The following is a 20,533-nucleotide window of genomic DNA, read 5'->3' on the forward strand; positions in this document are numbered from 1 at the left end:
TCCTTGTTCTTGGTTCTAGCATTGAAGTTATTTTAGGTATTTCCATCACTGATGGTGATTTATATCACTGCTCTTAAGGAAGAAACTGGAAGCAAGATTTTTGAGAACTGATTTTCTTTGTAGATTGTTTATTTTACTCATCTGCTACATTAAATTTTCAAAGACCGGGACTCATGTTTTGCAATGCCACACAGCTACAGTGAAGTAGCAAATTAGGTCAGCAGCTGTCTTAAAAAACAGATGTCTCTAAGTACCATCAACTCAACTACTGAGTCAAATTTAGACTGTCAGTTGAAAATTAAAATTGACAGCAATTATATTTTATAGAAGCTGGGTAAATTAGTGCCAGTCATCAGACAAAAGGCTGACTATTAGCTGATGATTTCTCCTTTCAGATCAACATAGTCCAAACAACAGTCCCATCCCTATATGAGAACAACTGCCAGCTAATCAAATTAATTTCCTGCACAAATAGAAGGAAGCTGCTGATAACTTCCACTTTCAATGACAAATCCAGAGAAGGACTTGGTACTCTGACTTCAAGTTCTAAGTCTTAAACATCTGGAAGTTACTTTAACTGTTCAGTAACCTCCCTGTTTTATTATGGGAACCATCTAAGATTAAAACATTTAGGCTCATTGAACACATTAGAGAAAACTGAAAAACATTAACATGAATAGTTGGGTATCTTAAATTAACTGATCTCATAAATTCATATCAATGCGAACAAAATCAAGAACAAAATGGAAGCAGTACTGGTACTGCTAACAACTTTCCAAGAGGGAATGGTACTAACAACAACTTGCCCAAGAAGAGGTAGTCACAAGAATTGCTCATTTTTTTTTTCAAAATTATTTACTGGTCTTGAAGGTTTTAAAAAACAGAACCATAGTTTTAGAGAGGAAGACTCATTTTACAACATATATACTAATCTAAGGATACTTTGCCACGAAAGCAGTGAATCAAAGCACCTAAAAATTGCTCACTCTAAGTGAAATAATCCCTGACATTAAGACCTGGCTTTAAATCATAATCTGATTATCAGGTATAACTCAGGAGATGCTGCTATAAATCTGCTGTTGGTCTCATCTCACTGCTACTCCAGCACAGTCAGTTCAATTTCAGCAGCTGACAAAGATATTGTCACTGAATTGGATATGAATAGTGTGGAGAAGCACTCAAAAAGTAAAACCCTCCTTGTTATCAAAATACATAGTCATTTCCAATATTTATTTTAAACAAACTTCCTAAAGGAATAGTGAATTTAGAACCAGAAGCATAAAGATCATTTTATGATACTATCTTCTACTTAATTTCTAAAGAGTAAAGGTTTTATAAGATTCAACATTGACAGATATGGATGAATTTATAATACCTTTTCAATAAGCAGAATGTGTTTCCCTAGCATGCACCACTATGTCTGATCATTAGCTGTATCAGTTTAATCAAACTTCATTTTTGGTTCAAGCTACTGTATAATAGGAAGTTTAATTTTAACCAAGACTCTAAAGTATAAACAGAAAAAGAATGTAAATCTTCTAAAATTGACAATAGCAAGTTAGACACGTTCAAACAAAGATAATCTGTTAATAAGCTTGAAGTAATGAGAAATGTACTACATGACTATGTTACATTTCAATAAAATTAGCAAGAAAATGCAGAAAACTTATCTCCCATTCTCTCTGGTTTTTTCAACACTTAAGGAAAATATTTAGTCAGCATTTCACTTATGATGCTACTTCAAAGACTCACAAAGCATGCTGAAACAGTAATACACACAGGAAGACCAGATTTCATACCATGTGTCCCTGAGCTCGAGCTTTGTTTTCCATGGCTTCTCTCTTTCGTTGCCAGAATTCTTCAACTTGCTTTGCTCTATCTGCAGCTATCCATCCTTTTTGCCTGAGTAATTTCAACACAGCAAGATGAAAGTCTCTGAAATATGACACTGTAAACACCACCACCCCCACTGTCCTCCCCCCTGCACTTATTCTAACTAGAACACGCAGGGGAAAAAAGTAACTTTATATGAGTAAGACATCTTCAAAAAATGCCTTTCATCAGCCAAAATACAAGTCACACTTGCACAAAATGGAGGAAAACAGGCTTAGTAAAAGTGAGAAGAACTATTAAAAAAATAAATCCAAACCACTGTATTGTTGTCCTTCCAGATCCTTGTCATTGAAAGAAAAATGAATGTCAAAACACAGTCTTGGTATGATTGTTTCTGGAAGTATCTCAGCTTGTTTCATTACTGTTATGATTTGTGAAAAAGAAGATTCCTTCAAGATTTCCCTTCAGAGATGAGCAAGAACTCATCACACAAGCCAATCAGTAAGGTCAATACTGTGACAGCCTTTCAAGACTGTCCTATATTTGCAGTAAGAGTTTCTACCACTTAGGGAATTACTACAGCGCTCAGTGTTCTCGCAATTCCTTTTAGAGAATCTTGGGGGATATTTTTTGTTTGTTTTCAAAGGGTCCATGAAGGAATTTTCCTACCCTAGAATTAGCCGTAACAAGATGATTGTTTTTTGACAAGTTTCACCCCAGGTCAGGGACCTGCTTGGGAAGACAAGAAGGCTACATTTAGTTTACCATTACTGAGCATCCTGCAACTCTATGAGTACATTTATAACATCATAGAGAAACCAGATTCTGACAAATTTGTCAGAAGTAGACCCAGAGAAGTTAAGTACTAAAATAAAACCAAAACACTGAGAAATGGTTTAAGATATTCTACAATTGGTAGAACGATAAGGCCTTTCCAAGGTTCCCTGAGCCTCCTTTAACTGGGGACAATTGAGGGTTTGGCAACAGTCAGGAAGAAACTGGAATATGCTGACAGCAATAACCCATTAGACTGAAGCACTTAAAGAAAGAATCCTTTTGCAATACAGGAAGCTCTAGTAATTCATAAATAATTAGCACACTAATTAAAATACTCCCATTTTATTATTTTGACCCTTCACACCCCAATCAAAAAGGAAATGAATTTTTTTCCAGATGCTATAATTCATTAAAAGGAAGCCAGAGATAAAACCACTTTGATACAATAAAACAAACACTGCTCTAAAAAGGCAAGACAATCCACACAGGTGTTACTGGTAAAGAAACAAACACTTGCCAATCCTTGTGTACACATACCTGATTCACCAAAAGATTTTTACTCTACCTTTTAACTACCTATGAACTCAATTGGTGGATATGAAATCTGAGCAAAGGCCTGTCATGCAGCTGAAGTCTGCCACACATCATGAACCTTACAGTGTTGGAGGAGAGGTCTTTCCAAAAATACCCAAACCAAGACAGTCCTATTAGTCTCAAACCAAATTCACAGGAACAGCTTATCTCAAAATTTTATAAAAATGGTTTTTCTTACTCCAAAGATGAGCAACTCATTTTCCTAAAACATTTCAACTAGATTTCTTCTGGGCTTCACTTCTGCCTGAGACAATTTTTCAAGACTGTTGACACTGAATATATTTAGCTTTACAAAAGTGGTAGTACAATGAAAGACTTCAACTTGAAGATTTCTCAGCTTCTTCAATATATGCCCTAAATTGACTATTTTTAACAAAGTTCTTGTAATTTAAATTCTTTCTTTGAGCAGAATATCATGATCATTTGCCTTCAGCAGGAAGAATTAAGTCCAGGATGGAAATACAGCTAGGCTGGCTATGATAATAAAATTGCTTCTAGGTAACCTACAAATTCTTAACACACTTAAGATGCTAAGAAACAGCACTTCAATTTACAGCTAACAGTAATCCAGTCTATAAAGAGAAAAAACCCAAATCTCTACCTATTTTGAAACTTCTGGACAGTGTTTTCATTGAGTGCTTCCGAATTCATGTATTTGAGAAATGCTGAATTGGTTTCTCTTCCCAGTCTGTGTTATTTATAATCTGCAGTACTCTGCTATAGTTTCTCTCAATTTTGAAACATTTAAAACAGTTTATCCAGGTACAGACAAATATGATCTAATATTTTCAAATGTACGAGTCAAACTGCTTCCTAATCTAGGCAAGAGCTGGGGACTGTGTGCTTTGTGCAAAGCACTGAGAATAAACAGAGGAGGAAATACATTTAACTACTGCTGGCAAAAGATGCCTTCCAGTACTGGGTTGTACCAGGTAGAATTTTAATTACCTCACAACAGTCCAACCTACTATAGGGAACATAAAATACACCTCAGAGCTTTCAGAACTGTAATATCAATGTTAAGCACAATGTTATTCCTGTAAATTTTAAAATAACAAAAAACCTATAATTGCAAATACATATCATAAAATTGAATGAATTTAGTTTACAAGAATAAATAGTTTCTTTGGCCACTTCCTTTTTCTCACATTAACTTCATTTATTTCTTCCTCCAGGGAACACATGATTGGCTCTGCAGAAGTTTAAATAATAAAGAGGAAAATTTGTGCCTCTAGGAAAGTCAGTTAGTAATGTTCACAGTACTAAACTTCCAAGAAAATGGTATTTTCCCATTTCCTAGTCACAGCCGCAAACAGAGTTCCTTGGGCAATATTATGAGATCTAAAGGAGAGCAAATAATTTTTGAAGAAGCTATTTGAAAAAGTGAAAACATTAAAAAGAAAATCAGTACTTGCTTACAATCTTTTTATATATAAAAACACCCTATTTACAGTAATTAGACTCAGGTCTTCTAATCCACTATTTGAATACCAAATTAGAGGCTGTACACCATTACAACACCTGGCATTCACATCTCAGTGAAGAAAGCTCCTAGAAGTTTTCCACCAACAATTCTGGGATCATTCTAGATGCTTTGCAGTACTACAGACACTAAGGTGCACAGAAGGCAGGAAGAATAAGATGATGGGAAGAAAGAAGCATCTTGTCAGGTAACACAAAAAGTCAAACCATGAACAAAGCAAAGGAGGAGGCTTATGTTATTATCTGCCACTACATGAAGCCAACAATTTTGTCTGAAATCTACTTTAGGTACAATTGCTTAGTAAACTATTTTTTCCATTATTGGAAAAGTCAAGATCTCCATTGGCTCTAAAAGAATTGTGGTCTGTGAGGGTCTAACACACAAACAGACAGCACAATACCAATGAATAGAAGTGATTCTGAGACATGCTCAACTACTAAATGAAACCAGACACAGAACAAGAATCTAACATGGAGGGACAGATTCACAGATTATCATAGTCCAACCTGTTTGCATTGGCTTGTTTAGACACCTCCTTCAATCTTTTCACTTTTTTCCTAACTGCACCAACATCGGGTAAATGGTGATGACCTGCAGATCCCTTAGGAACTCCTGGACGTGTTCCAGGTGGAATTCCTCTGTAGATAAATATGTACAGTAACTTTCATTACTTTCATCTAAAGCAGAACACATGTAGCTTCTAATGGAAGGTAGCCATACCTTTCAACAACTCCTCGGTCTTGTAGTTTAGCTCTCAACTTGGCTTCCCTCTCTTCAGCTATTCTGAAGACATTTTCCTTTTGCTGTTGCATCTGGTCAAAAATAGCATGATAGTGTTCATAGCGTCCTCTGGAAGACACAGGAAAAGGACCAACACCACCTCCACCGACATAATATGGTGCCTGGAAGCCAAAAGGGGTAGGGTGGAAATCACAAATACTGCTTTTAATAGGCTCTTCCAATTTTTAACTCTTCAGCAAAGTAATAATACTAACATATTCTGCAACAATTATAAATTGGTCCTAGTTTTATCCCTGGCATGCTCCTATTTTAACAAATTACAAGATAGATAAATTTTTTTTTTATTAGGAGTCCAGAATAAAACACCACTTTAGCTTCCTTTAAAAATAGTACAGTTATACATGAGTTACCTCTCACACATTTTGGAAGTCACTGAAAATGACTCCATTGAAGTGAAACAGAGATAGATAATATTACATGGCCAAAATCAAAGTTTTAGCAAAAAAAAAGTGATACATTCCAACTGAAGTAGTAACAAGTGACTTATAGCCAAGCACACATTTTTTTCATGAAGCTGGAAAAAGTTGAGCACAGTTTTAAGTTTGCTGAATGGCACTATGTGCAGATTTATCTGAGAACCCCCATTGCCACCCAGCCTATCACTTAATTTCCATCACTAGACTTGAGATGCTTCTCTACTAAAGTTCAGACCAGGAGAACACCTACCACAAGGCACTGCTTTGTGCAAAATATATGTAATTCTCAAAGTAGTAGAATTCCTGCAGAAATTTCAAGTGAAAATAATGAAAAAAATAATGTTTCAAGCAGCTGTGTACAGTAATAGCCAAGGATGGATGCAGAAAATGTGAAACTGGCAAAACAAGGTTAAGGTTGTCAGCACATGCATAAAAATGTTTCCTTTATGCCTGGGGGAAGCAGTCAAATAGCCCATGGTAGTAAATCTATGGAATTTGTTTCACCAACAGTGTCAGTCTACCTTCCAGAGTGATCTGAAGTATTTAATATCAATTCAGAAGGTGAGTACAGATGTGACAGGTTTAAGACTGCCTGTTTAGACGTTCTTGAAGACACTATATGTGACCATGGAATTTATCTCACATTCTGAGTTTCAGTTGTTCAGTACCATCAATGGCTCCCCATAATCCAAATGAGAGTACTAAATCAAGGATTTATCTAGGCATTCAAACAAATATGCAGGTAGACTGTTGGTCTGAATAAAAATAACTATACAAGACTGTGATTTCTAAAAATGAGGGAAAAGTCTCAACTTTAGACACTATTCAAGGTTTCATGTATCATTATTAGAGTTCAGTTTCCAAAATCTAAAGAAATTCTAGAGAATGATCATCATTCTCCAGGCAAATGATATGAAGCAGGCACTCATCAACAGTCTAGAGAAAAGTTACAGCACCTGCTAGAACCACAAACCCAAAGCCAAACACATGCCACGTCTTTCTCTACTCTTCCTCAGAAACAGGTGCCAGCAATCAGACCAAAAATAAGAGAATGCAGAATCATGCAGTGCATGACTGTTGTGCCTTTGTAAGGGGCTGTATGGCTTATGTTATAGGAAAGCTTGACCAATGCTATTCAATGGCACTGTCAGCAAGTTGCTGGATATACTCCTTGCATGCTGGAGAAAGGAAAAAGATAATTAAGTCAAGAATATTATAATAGTATAAACCTGAAATGATGGCAAACTAGCAGCCTGTAGTATGATTTGCACTCAACTATCCAATTTGAAGAAGACATCTCAATGATTTTTCCACCGACCAAGATGTTTTACACCAATGACACTTGGTGAAAACAAATACACTCACTGGCCTCAGTTTCCCTAGATAACTGAGAATACAGCTAACAATGCATCTGGAGCTACAACAGAACAGCTCATATGTTCACAGCAAAACTCTGAGTTAACAGGAACACTGTGTTCAGGAACACACACAGCTCTTGTCCAAATGTGAGGATGCATGCATACCATGTTGTATGGGAGCTTGTACTGGTGCCTGCCAGCTTGATCTTGAAGGAGAGGAGGACAACATAGGAAGCAAATTACATTTTTCCTTTTATTTTTCCATTAAATCAGCACTTGGTAGTTTTTAAAGTCTAGTGTGCTTAAGTTTGTGTTTATATTTAAGCTTTACTTATATGATGTGTGGCACACATCCAAAGATGATATCTATTTTGAAAGGAAATATTTAATAGGCAGCTACTGAAACCTGGTTGGTGTTTGTGTATTCCTCATTTTTGTACAGAGAATAGTAATAAAACCTCTATCCATTCTGACTTTATTGCTCAAAGCTTGCTTACAAAAACCCTACTGAACATGTTTATGCCCAGTATTTTCACCACAACAAATCCCTGTGTTTCAATCCACTTTCTATTGTCAGATAGACTTACCATAGTACTACTGAAATTCCTGCACTGGCTCTGTCTGATACCCAGACCCTTATAATCAACTAAATTGATGAGACTACTTTCCAGGACAGTTACATTTCCACAAAACTATGACATGCCCAAATAGAGAAAAGGAAACAGTCATGGGAATCAGATTAAATTATGTTCAAAGTGAATGGCTAAACAGCACACTGCATTAAAAATAATTAGATTTACTCAGAAAGTTTTACCCCCCTCCTGAACACCTTATTGATATATAGAAACACTTACATTGCTAAATTACAAGGAATGTTTAGAAACAAGTGTTTAATATTGGGAAAGAGGTCCATTACTATAATATGAAAACCTGGGAAAAAAAAATTTAAGAACAAACTTGAATGTGAAAGAAGCTGCTCATGCATACACTCAGCACAGGAAAGTAGCAAAAGCAGGTGTAGAAATAAGAAAGTGGTGCATAAAAAACCATTACTAGCAGAAAGAGAAGAGATTCAGAAATTAAGAAACATTAAAAATGAAAATTGCATGTAATCTCCAAAAGGCCAGGGAGGAGCTGTTACAGTCTATCTCAAATTATCCACAGATTTATAATGGACAGCCTCAAGAGTTGACCTCCAAGAGCAAATCCTTCTGAAAAGAGAAGACCATTTCATACAATCAAAGGTGGGGGAAACACACTGCACCACATTTCTGCATCTGCTGCCAACCTTAACACCACTTCCACCTGAACCAAGCACATTCCTCCATCCTTGTTCCCTGGCTCTGTTTATTCGTTCCATCTGAAGGAGAAAACAATACAGGAAAACAAAATTCAAGGAACCACTAAGTAAAAATGGAACTTCACTCTTAACACATTTTAAACATATTTTACCCTTTCTTTTTCCAATCTTCTCATTTCATCTGCCTTCGGTAAACTGATCTGCAATGTGTAAGGATTAAACATGTTAAGGAACTGGGAAATGAAACTACTGCATGTTCTTACACAACACACCATACCACAAGGTATTTCATGAAAATTTCTATGGGGGAATAAAGAAAAATCTGAAGACTCTTGTCTACCTGCTCTCTCTGGCGTTTTTCTTTTTCAGGCAATTCTAACCTTTTCTTTTTTGAAGGTTCCTGAAAAATAAGCATATAATTTGGTATTTATTACTGAGCCATTACTCTGTCAAGTCTCTGTCAAGATGGGTTATTGATCCAATTGCTGTCCATGAAGATTAAAAAAAAAGAAATCACTGCTATATAATGTTTGGCAAAAAAGATGAGGAGGAAAGGTTTGAAAGTTGTATTTTGTCATTCTTTCTGTGGACTTGGCTTTTGCTCAGTTTGAAAACAGATGATTTCATGATACCCCAAACATTTTTGCTCCTTTTTTCTACTGGAATAATTTTCATCAGTGGGGTTGGAAATGCCTGCATAAAAGGTGAAACTTCATATTAGACAGCATGATGCCAGAATGAGAGAAAAATTCCATCAGAAAACATATTCTTAAGTCACAACTGAGTGTGCACTAATTGGGGTTTAAAATACTTGATATTCAGGAGGTTTGAAGTGAAAAGCACTGCTAGGATATAGGGGTACTTGTTCATCCTGTACTAAAAGTTCTTCAAAACCTGAAGGCAATGATTTTTAAATCTGTTTTGTCTTAATGTTTCTTCTCTGGTAGTATCACTCTTCATTACAATGCTTTCTTTATAGAAACTCTTTGAGGGGGTCTAGATATTAAGAGTCTCTAATTTGGAAGGTTATCCTGGGGGTCTTTTGCTTGATACTTCATTGGTTCCAACTCTAACCAAGGTTCTTGTCACCTATGACAACACAGTCACCACTGAATACCTGTTAAAGAGGCAGCTATAGTTAACAAAATGTGCTGTTTAATCTTAAAAAAGCCATCATTACTTTTAAAGCTTTTTTTTCTGACCATACTAGAACACACAGAGCTTCACAGCACTTTCTTTTGACAACATGCAATCCTGTCAAATGGATAATTTAAAATCAAATATTGCAGATGTTGGAAACCTTTAGAGACTTGTAATAATATAATGTTAATGTAGTATTACTAATTAAAGGAGATAATTGTTACATGCTCCTCTGAAAAGCCAGCTAAGAGCTGCAAACTCAGACTCAGAGAAGAAAATTTATATTGTAAGTTGTAGCCACTGTTTCTATCCTGCATCTTATGGGGTATCATCACTAAGTACAGCTCACAAAAAGACTGTCCTAAAGTAGCATTACTGATTCCTTCCATGTGGGAAGAGGGTATTTCCTCAGTCTCTCCCCTGCCACATTAAGTCTCAGGGTAAGTTGGGTAAGTGTTGGCTGGTGAAACCCATGACAAAGACCCATAGATGGCTTTGCAACCAAGCCTTGAAACACATAAACCTTGTGATTTCATAAGGACACACAAGAAGTCTGCACTCTCCCTTTCTTGCTTTTTCAAACTGTGTTTCAAGAGCCAACAAGGCTTGTGTGATCACTGAGCTTCTCTCTAAACCTCTCATAACTGTTGAACTTCACAGTTAATTTGGATCTCCAGGATAATTTTCTATCCACCAACAACTTCCACAGATGGATAGAGGTCTTAGTGCTATGTTCCCTGGAGTGCCATGGGAGAAAGGAAAAAAAAACCAAAACAACCAAAATAAACCCCACAACAACAACCATGTGACTTATTCAGAGGAAAATCTCAACTAGTTCTCTTGCTGAAGCAGCAGCCTCTTGGTTCTAGTTGTCTGGCATGTGCATATAGCTCAAAACTAGCTGCAGCAAAAACAACTCCTGACTATGCAGTAATTAATGGAATAAAGAGAGAAAATAAAAGTTTTATGTAATCAGGAATACAAAGAAGACAACAGAAAGAAATATTAGAAGTACTCTATGACAGTATAGAGAAAACTTTCTCATTAGCTCATGAAATTACATCTGGGAAACTTCTCTTTCAATTACATAGTTTCTCTGCCTAATAACACTTTGTAAAATGGCTAGAAAAAGTTTGCCTACTTTTAAAAAAATTTGAAATTATTTTGGAACAAAGAAAAAAGATGCAAAGGTTCCAGTGTCAATGATCTTGGTATACCTGACAGCCTTCCAATATTCCTATGAGTGGTTAACACCAACAAAGCAAATGAAAACACACAAATGTAATTCAGCCTTGGAATTAAAACCCAAGCCTAATTAGGAGTTTACAAAAATTATATTAAAACCAACTAAACAAACAATCAATAATGAAGCAAGCCAAGCATTTAAACTACTAGTTCTACTTTCTCTGCAGGTGCATGAGGCATGTCCACATACCAAGACATTTTGAAAAGGAAGGCACAGTATTTAAATAAGGTATGAACAAAACAGCTCAATTTAACTAAATTGGCTTCTTACCTGTCTAATTTTAGTCAATGGCTTCTTCTCATTAGGCTTTTTAGGTGCACCACAAGACTTCCTGATAGTTAAAGGCACTCCATATTTTGCAGCAGGTTTGGTAATTTTCTGAGCTGGTACAACTGAAGTCAGTGTTGGTTCTTGAACTGGTCTTTGAGCTGAAAAGAAGAAAAACCCCACAATAAAAAAAAACTGGTTTTGAGCTACCCAGGCTGGCCAGTGTATGGTATTTCCCTTTCCCAAAGTCTTAGAAAGCAAAACTAGAGAAAAATAGGTGAACCATGTGTCAGGGACCAGATCTGTGTCTGAGGCCCTGCAATATTTGGTCTGCTGTTGTGCACATCCACAAGACAATAAGGAAAACTTTAATGTGTAACTGGTGGGAACTTGACCCTTGAAAAAGAAACAATGCATTGGTCCATCAGTGGGAACTTAATCTGTGAGAGAGGAGCAATGGAGCTGTTGGTAGCATGGAGGTGGGATCACGAGCCAGTCTGGCCTCATCTCACGTGCTGTAGCTGGAAAAATTCCACTCCTGAGGAGAAGCCTTGAGGTGTGGGTCTGGGCTGGAGGTGTGACAAGGATTGGATGCACACTGTGGATCCAGGGGATGCCCTGAAGGTGCACTGCCTGCCTGCCCCCCTGTATGAGCCCCATGCTCTCCATGTCCTCTGCCTGCCCAGTGGCTTTGCAGGAATCAGGGGTTGGTATGTATTATTTGCTACTGCTAGCAATAAAAGCAAACTTGCTCTGCAGTCACAGCTGGGTCTTGGGTTTGGTGTGCGTGGGCACCCTCCTGAACCTGTAACAAATCACTAACACTTCATTCACATAACCTGATGTATTAGCTTGTCTAAATTTAATGTTTGATAGGAAATAGAAGAAAACAATTCCTGTGCTTTTACTTCTTAATCCTTCAAGCTGTATAACAGACACTTCATTCAGTTGCCTTGTTTAACTGCACAGTGCTCATGTACACAGGGAAGAGGTCTCCTAATGGAATGGAGAGACAGGCCCTTCTCCACTAACAATACTGAACTGAAACCTGGAATGCTAATGTCACTCACAGAAGATGAGTTCTAAAAGAGCTTCAATGGCCTTCAGGGATATTGCTTTCCCCATAGAGTTCCTGAACATACACCAATATTGTGGGTTTGATTCTGGGTTAGCAGGGCTCTCTTACAACAGAATAGGAGGTCAGCAACACTATCAAAAGATACCAAAGCCCTTGCCAGAGCATCAGTTAATTACAGGGAAATAAAATACCTGGGAAGGAAATCTAGGGGAAAAAAGGCAAACTAATGCAGTAAAATGAATTAACACCATCTTCACAGAATTAATCTTTGTTAACACTAGCAGAAATTTTACTGAATTAGACTGAAGCCAGGGCTTTATCTTGGAATCTCTAATGAAGCATCCCACATTTTTTTTGGAAGAAATCATACTTCTCATTAGCCATTTTTCATTACTAAGGGATAAAAATAAGTCATACAATCATTGCATATGAATTAGTTCCATTATTTGCAGTCTACACTGTCTCCTTAAATTACAGGCCCATAGCTTGTATTTGCATCATTTGTACCCAACATACATCCAGCTCCCCAGGGGAGGGGAGAAAATTCCTTCTTCTCTCCTTTTTTCCTGAAAATCCTACAGTCAGGTATGAGAGCACACACACAAAAAAAAAAAACAAACAAAAAAAACCTAGTAAAAGAACAAAGCTACATACATGATCTTGACAGAGCTGAAAGGAAAAGTAGTGTAGACATCAGCTTACCTGGTGAAGCATGTGGTCCAAACTTGTGGAAAATTTTGTGACTGAATTCTTCTGCAATAAGCTAAACAAGTGGAAGAATTAGTCAATAGTACTTGTGACCAAAGCTAGGAATAACTCATTTTCAGACAAGCATGCCATTAGCAGTAAGCATCTAATAAGAGCATTTACTGTAAATTACATAAAAATAAATACTCAACTCTATGCATTGAATCTAGTATTACTAGAATCTAGTATTACCAATATGGAGCTGGAGTATTTTCAAACATTTTTGGCATAATTACTCAAGTAATTTTAAAAAGCAATTTAGCCTGACTTCTGGGTGGCACACGTTATCTCATTTATGAGCTAGCTAAGAATCTAGGAAAAAAGTTAATGTGAGCATCAACACAATTTTTATGCATAATTAATTTTAGATTTCTGAGTAGCTGCCAAAGTTCACCTCAATTTCTCATACAGCTAGTGTCAAAAAATAGTTCTTTAAAAATGCTTGCAGTTTTAAAGTGTTGCTATCGTTTTCAAGATGGGAAGATGACCACATATGTGGGTATCTGGAAAAACACATATGGTGTGCTGTAAGGCATATAAAATTAGAATAATAAAATATGGAAAGCAGTCCTACTGAGGTGAAAAATTTGAGACAAGACAAAGAATATTCAAATATTAATAGGCTATCATCTTAAATACTGTAGGTAGTTCTGAACCAAACACCTCAAAACCTATATAGTAGAAGTGAAAAGTATTCAAGGAAGAGCAGCAAGGATAAATGAAAAGTGTCAGTTCAGGAATAGTCTTCACAGAATCTTGAACTACTGAGATTCCTTTGATTTGTACCAGTCAGTTACAATGCTGAGGAGTTAAAGCTTAAAAAAAACCCCAAAACAAGAACGAAAATGCAGAACTTAGGGCTCTGCACATAATGGCAAAATAAATTTTTAATCTGGAGAGTCTGGCATCAAAGATTTTGTAAACCAGAAGGCACACAGTTTCCTACAGTTCCTTAGTAATGGTCTTGAAGCTTTTATTTGAGTGGTAAGCTGTAGCAACTGAATTATGATGTTTCCACGATAACACCTTTACTGACAGAAAAGAAACCTGACTCTTTAGTATCTTCCAAAGTGCCCCCTCTCCTTTTTAAAAATTGATGCTAATTTAGATCTGCTCTTTAATCCAACTTAGTAACTATGAAACTAAAGAAAGAATTTACATAAAACTGGAAGATTGATTTCTCGATATTTAAAAATGGGATTTCAGCAACAGTTGCAACATCCTGAAGATGTCAACTATGAAATAACTTTTAAGCTTAGACTAAGGAAAACAGAGGACAACAGCACTAGCCATGGATGATACTGCAATAAAATAAGCATTACAGCTGTATCACAGAATGACCACCTCCTGCTGAATATGAATGTACCAGACTGATACATTTCGTAAAAGGTGCTTTCTGTGTGGGGTTTTTTTGGTTGTTTCAAAGATTAGATAACACTTCTAAGTCACACACAGCAGCAGTACAGTTGGAAAAATTGCATCTAAGTATTCATACTCCATCTAGGACAAATTAGTATCACCATCTGGAGATAGACACAGCCTATTACTAATTATACTTTGACTGACTAACTCCAAATAAAAATTTCATATCCATTCCAGCTACTGGAAACAAGACCAGATCAAACTATTACTGTTGTAAATGTTAGAACAAACTTATCTGTAAAGATTGCTGAATTTTACCTTTCTTTGGGACTTCAATCTGAAGTAAGCTGAAAGTTTATTTCAACACAGAAATTCAAATTATATATGGCCTTTTTCAAGACATTTCTTTAGTTTTGAGTTAGAATCCATTAGAATTATTTATACTGCACTTCCTCCATGTCCTTTCTCTTCTATATTTATTTACCTCATATCAGTACTATTATTCATTTGTTAATCTTGATCTCTTTTGACTAGATTCATATTAAAATGACATTATTAGATATAAAATTATATTAATAGATTTTAAACAGAATAGGAAGCAACTTCTTTGAGGGTACATACACATGATACATTTAAACCTCAAGAAATTCAAAGATTATTTTACTTAGCATTATTTTCCACAACAGGCCCTCAGGCCATTCCAAATTACAAACAAAAAAATAAATTCAAGAGATTCTATACAGCAACAATGCTGAAATAATTGACAGCAGCATTTTATGAAAAGATACATATCTAAAAAATCATCTCAGTAGTGATTCCTCATGCTATAGAAAAACACACAGAACAATACACTTCAGAAAATATCACTTTGGATTTACTTATGGAAACTACAAAACACTTAATAATTTGAGACTTTTCTTTACAGTCCATTGTAAAACTAGTTTTTCCTCAACTGACCCTGTCTATAAGAAAACTATTCTAGGGAAAACTATTACTCTAGTTTTCCATGTAATATACTAACATTAAGATAAAGAAAAAGGAAAGTCCTATGATGTTTTTATTAGCAAAGTTAGAATTCAAACTGACTCCATACCTCTGGTGTGAGAAATTTTTCAACCCGTTTGGCTATAAAGTTTTTCTCCAATATGGAGTTTACTGATGGTCTATTCCTGGGATTCCTTTTAAATAGCTGTGACAGCAGATTACGTAGGTCGTAGGAGTAATGCATAGAAACAGGAGGAAAAGGCCCAGAGATTATCTTCAGGACCAAGTTCTTCATGTTACCGGCTTCAAACTGTATCACACAAGGAACAGAACAGTTACTCTTATCACCTGTCCTCATGCAAGGCTGCACATACAGATGATGAGGAAACCAAGCTAACAGTGTGCACCTTCCTTTGCCTCAACACACACATTTTCAAGGCAACACACACACTTCCAGGGTCAACACCAGCAGTTCAAAATAATCTGTTGCCATGCATCCAAATTAAAATTCTAATTAAAAATACATCACAATACAGGTACTTCATACTATGGAGACATAATGTTGCTATCAAGTAATTACTTGCCTCCAGATCTAGACTGACAATGATATATAACTAAGGAAAAAATAATTATCTGCTTGATCTCCCCTTCCAAAGGCTTTGAACCACAACATGCCTTCTGCCTTTTTTAGCAACCCCCCATTACAAATTAGAGAATGTGAGGTATTCACACTCATTCAGAGTGAAATCCAAGGGAATGCTCAGACTTCAGTTTAAGCTCAGGTAACAGATAGCACCATTTCAATTCCTTTGTACAATAAAAAGAAAACAATATGTATTACCCAGCTTACAGAAAACAAATTGTTGACATCAACTCTCTGAAATTAAACACTGTCAGCAGTACTGCCACATAAAAGATCAAGCAAGAAGAAATTACAAAAGCTTGAAATGAAATGAAATCCTTATCCCTTGAAAATAGTTCTTTCCATTTTCATGTTGTTACAATCTTTTTCTTTTAATAAAAACAGCTACTAAGAAGCTCCAAACAAAACAAAATCCACAAAAAAATCTGTGGAAAGGACAGAAAAAACCCCAAACATTTTCTTCCCTTCATAACTGAAAAATGGATGATGAAGACATACTCTTTAAACTATAACACACATAGATAGAAGAAAAAAAAAACTGGAAAAAGGCAACTCTTCCACATTGGGAGTTTTTTGTAAGCACTATTTCTGTTCTAAACAGAAATACATTAATCCATCTGCAAAAAAGCAGAATACAAATTCAGATTTTCAATGAAGCTTTCAATGAATTCAAGCTTTTTTGGAATAAAACCTAACCCAACCAACCAAAAATCCCAAACAACAACAACAACAACACCACCAACAAAATCCCCAAACCAACCAAACAAAAAACCCTACAAATGCCCCCACTATTCCTAGTATCCTTTATTATAACACCTAACAATTTTTTCAGCTAATACAATCCATTAAAAACAAAAGTGCCAACACAGCTGAGAGACTGGCATGGAGCAAAACATCAATGAAGTGTTGCTTGGCACAGAAAGTGGAGATGAAAATGTTGAAGGTAACTTTCAAACAGCTACCATGAAAGCATTTCATCAACTAAAATAAATCTGCATGACATCAGAAATAAATCCTGTTTGAAATCACTATTCTTTTATAGACACAAAGTTTCTACTCACCGCATGTTTAAGTGTACACATTTCATAGAGAACACAACCGAGGGCCCAGATATCACTAAATCAAAGAGAATACATTATTTTAACACTTAGTTCTAGGTTAACATTGCCAGTTAACTTGTATCTCCGAAGAGGAAAAGGGTGGATTTTTGAGTACGCACAAGCTCCCCTCTACGGACTTCTCTGACCCTGCAAAACCCTAAGGAAACAAAAATCCCCAAACTAATTTCATCAACCAAAATAAGGCCATCTTGAAAATCAGATTAAGCTATTTTGATTTCTGATTTAGAACCATCTCAGCCAGCCACAGAAATCAGACAAAAATGGACAAAGGCTTTTTTTTGTTTAAATATATACATTTCCCTGAGGTCTTGTAATTAAACAAACAAAATCCAAAAAACCCTCATCACTTAATTCAGCAAACACTGAAAAAAATTCTCAAAGTCAATTTATTCTGTTTAGCAGCAACTAAACTTACCCTCATTCATTACAGGATTTGGTTAGAACACCATTGGATAATAAACCCCATGTAGAAGAAATTAAAGGGAAGTAATTGTAACAATTTTTATCTCTTAAGAAAATAATGGAAATGATAAGGCACTCACAGCAATGAATGCAATCGCTTGGTACTGTGGAAGGGTAACTTATTAACATTTAATTATTAACACTTAATTATTACCATTTAATTACAATGGGGACACTGGTACCAGGCACAGGCTGCTGCCAGGGCAGAAAAGGTGTAAGCGAGGTAGCTGGAGCTGAGCCACCCTTGTATGCACATCACGTGTGCAGATAATCAAATTGCTGTGTTTCATCCTTAAAGAGAGTTTCACCTTGGTAGTGCATATACAAAGGCAGTACAACCAATGTGCAGACAGGCAAAAGTAGAGCCACAATTAAGAACACAACTAGATCTAGAGCTTGAAGCATTAAGCTAAGTCATCTCTCCATGATATTGCTTTCTACTTCAGACCTACCTGTAGAGGTACAACCTCTACAGTGAAGCTCAGTACCTACTCGGGTAAGAGACAAGCTAATAGATGCTCACCATCATTTGACTAGAACAGCTTTAATTTCCTAAAAAAGCTTCTTTTTTTCTTTTTACTAAAGATGTTTAATAAAATCCTTACTAGTACCTTTTATTGTTGTAAGGCTTGTTCTGACATATTTCAGGTGACAAATAGTACGGTGTTCCTATGCAAGTGCGTGCCAGCTCTGCAGTACTGAGAGAAAAATAAGGATGGATGTTAACTGGTTAACTCACATGAAGTGCACAGGTTGTGTTTTCCTTAATCAAAGCAATTTAAATTAAGTCAGAGGAAAAACAGCATCAAAAAGGAGTTACCTGTTCAGAACTCTGGCAATTCCGAAATCTCCCAGCTGTATTGTTCCATCTTTGGTTAAAAATATATTCTTGACATAGAAATGTTAAGAAGTCTGTTAATTAAAATATTCATACAATTGCACACTTTTTGTTCTCTACATGTTTTGAGAAGAAGAAAGTTTTTTACCATTTAATCCCCCTGAAGTCATTGTTACTTACTGCTATGGAACACCAGACTTATATAACTCCTACTTTATTAAAATGAAAAACCACTACTTCACACTATCAAACATAATCTTCTCTTTCCCCACACATAAATAAATGAGTAACACCTGTAGCTTCATCTAATAGCCTCATCTGTTTGTACAAATACAGAAATCTCCAGCAGACTGAAGAAATGTTTCCAGTATTAGAAATGTTTCCATACACAAACTAGGAAGATATGAATGCAATCACTTTGAAAGACAATTCAGTTGAAAAACAGCCACCTACATACCTGTGACTTTATGTCCCGATGCAAGATTTTTCTATCATGTATGTGTTTTAGTGCTAAACAGATTTGTACAAACCAATCCAGAATCTATTAATAAAAGAAAATGCAACATCAACTTCATCATTTATCTAAAAACTTCCCTCTTACAAGATATTATCAAATCAGACTTTAATTATAACTGGATTTTACCCTCCTCCCTCTCTTACCCACTTCATTTATACCAAAGAATAATTAAAAACTTAATAGTACTGTCACTATAAGGCAAACCTTTTAATGAAGAATGCTTATTACCCAAATTTGTTATTAAGCTTGAGACTACTATTTTAATTACCTATTATAAACCTAGCAGAGGAATGCAACATGGATCTGATTGGCTAAAATGCCTAAGATGTGACACTTGCAAATTAAAAGATTGCACTTTTGCTGTAGCCAATACAAGTCTTCTTGCACTCAGTTAATCCACCAAGAGTCCTAGGAAGCCTACTGATGCTCTCAGAAATTATTTTACTTATAGTAATTCTGTGTGTCTTAAAAGAAAAATGTTACAAAGTAGACTTTGATGAGAAAAGCAACAAACATCTAACTTAAAGATTATGAACAAGCCACAATGCCCTTTTTTGGGTAAATCTGCAAAAATCACAATTTAAGAAGTGACTAATGACAAAAACTTTGCCATGTGAGTAGTAGTTTTATATTCACTACTTAGAAGTACATACACAACAAAATTATAGTATAATGCAAGACATAATTTTCACTTTTCCATTTGAAGTCCTTCTTGTAAAAAGTGAAATCAAATTAGAAAATTAAAAGTTTTACAAATTATTTCCCAAATGCTTCATATACTACTAAGACTTTCCAATCCCAGGTAAACTGAGATCCTACTGGACACAGACACAAAAGCATAGAAACAATTTATAAACAAAGAAACATATAAATCCTAACAAAAAATCCACCCTGAATCCTACATAATTTATTTTTACTTAATTTAATCAAATCTGTACTTAAAATCCTCTCATTTATTCCAAACTATGTCACTTCTCCTTCACTAAAAATTGCTTTATAACCAGTTTTGTGGCAAAACAAAATGTATTGGAAGTGTATCAGCAGAATATTAAATTTTTATTACTGGCAAAATGAACTTTTAAATGATGCCAACTCCATATTTCCATATTTCATATTATTATACTTAGAAAGTATATTATTTTATACTTATGACACATGAAAATCAGTATTACAATACAAAAATCCTATGCCACTACATCTTAAAAAACTTTAAAAATTATTTCAGAGGTTTAAGGATATTCATGTTGTCTTTCAGTATTTTTCATGTCTCAGATTTGGTTTACTTCACAAGAGATCCAACTTCTAAAAGCATCTTACACATAGAGACAAAATCTCAAGTAACATACCCAGGACTTCCGGACTTCCAACCATATTTTCTTTCTGTTTTTTTTTTTTTTTTTCCTTTGTGCAGTTGTTTTTTTTTGTCTGTGTTTTGGTTTGATTTTGCTTTTTAATGATACTACATTGACCAATAGCAACAAGAATGACTGTTTGAGAATCTCCTTTTAGATTAAGCAACCATACTTATAACATGAACCAAAATAATTTCAAATTCATGAAAAAGTA

At 35.5% G+C, this 20,533-nt stretch overlaps 1 protein-coding gene across 16 annotated transcripts in view; it reads right to left on the reverse strand.

Moving 5' to 3' along the window:
• NEK1 (NIMA related kinase 1) overlaps positions 1-20,533 on the reverse strand; it is a 42,805-nt gene that overhangs the window by 16,714 nt on the left and 5,558 nt on the right. For 13 of the 16 annotated variants that reach the window (XM_077177305.1, XM_077177303.1, XM_077177297.1 and 10 more), the window contains 13 exons: positions 18,908-18,991; positions 18,433-18,500; positions 18,224-18,310; positions 17,091-17,145; positions 15,496-15,696; positions 12,996-13,056; positions 11,219-11,376; positions 8,903-8,962; positions 8,715-8,762; positions 8,551-8,622; positions 5,408-5,589; positions 5,194-5,325; positions 1,800-1,902 (listed from right to left, as the gene is read on the reverse strand). In XM_077177305.1, the coding sequence (XP_077033420.1) occupies positions 1,800-1,902; positions 5,194-5,325; positions 5,408-5,589; positions 8,551-8,622; positions 8,715-8,762; positions 8,903-8,962; positions 11,219-11,376; positions 12,996-13,056; positions 15,496-15,696; positions 17,091-17,145; positions 18,224-18,310; positions 18,433-18,500; positions 18,908-18,991 (1,311 nt within the window). The remainder of the gene's footprint in view (positions 1-1,799; positions 1,903-5,193; positions 5,326-5,407; positions 5,590-8,550; positions 8,623-8,714; positions 8,763-8,902; positions 8,963-11,218; positions 11,377-12,995; positions 13,057-15,495; positions 15,697-17,090; positions 17,146-18,223; positions 18,311-18,432; positions 18,501-18,907; positions 18,992-20,533) is intronic. The other 3 variants (XM_077177312.1, XM_077177302.1, XM_077177306.1) reach the window with 2 other exon arrangements.

The sequence above is a fragment of the Agelaius phoeniceus genome, chromosome 4 (assembly GCF_051311805.1).
Source record: "Agelaius phoeniceus isolate bAgePho1 chromosome 4, bAgePho1.hap1, whole genome shotgun sequence".
NCBI lineage: Eukaryota > Metazoa > Chordata > Aves > Passeriformes > Icteridae > Agelaius > Agelaius phoeniceus.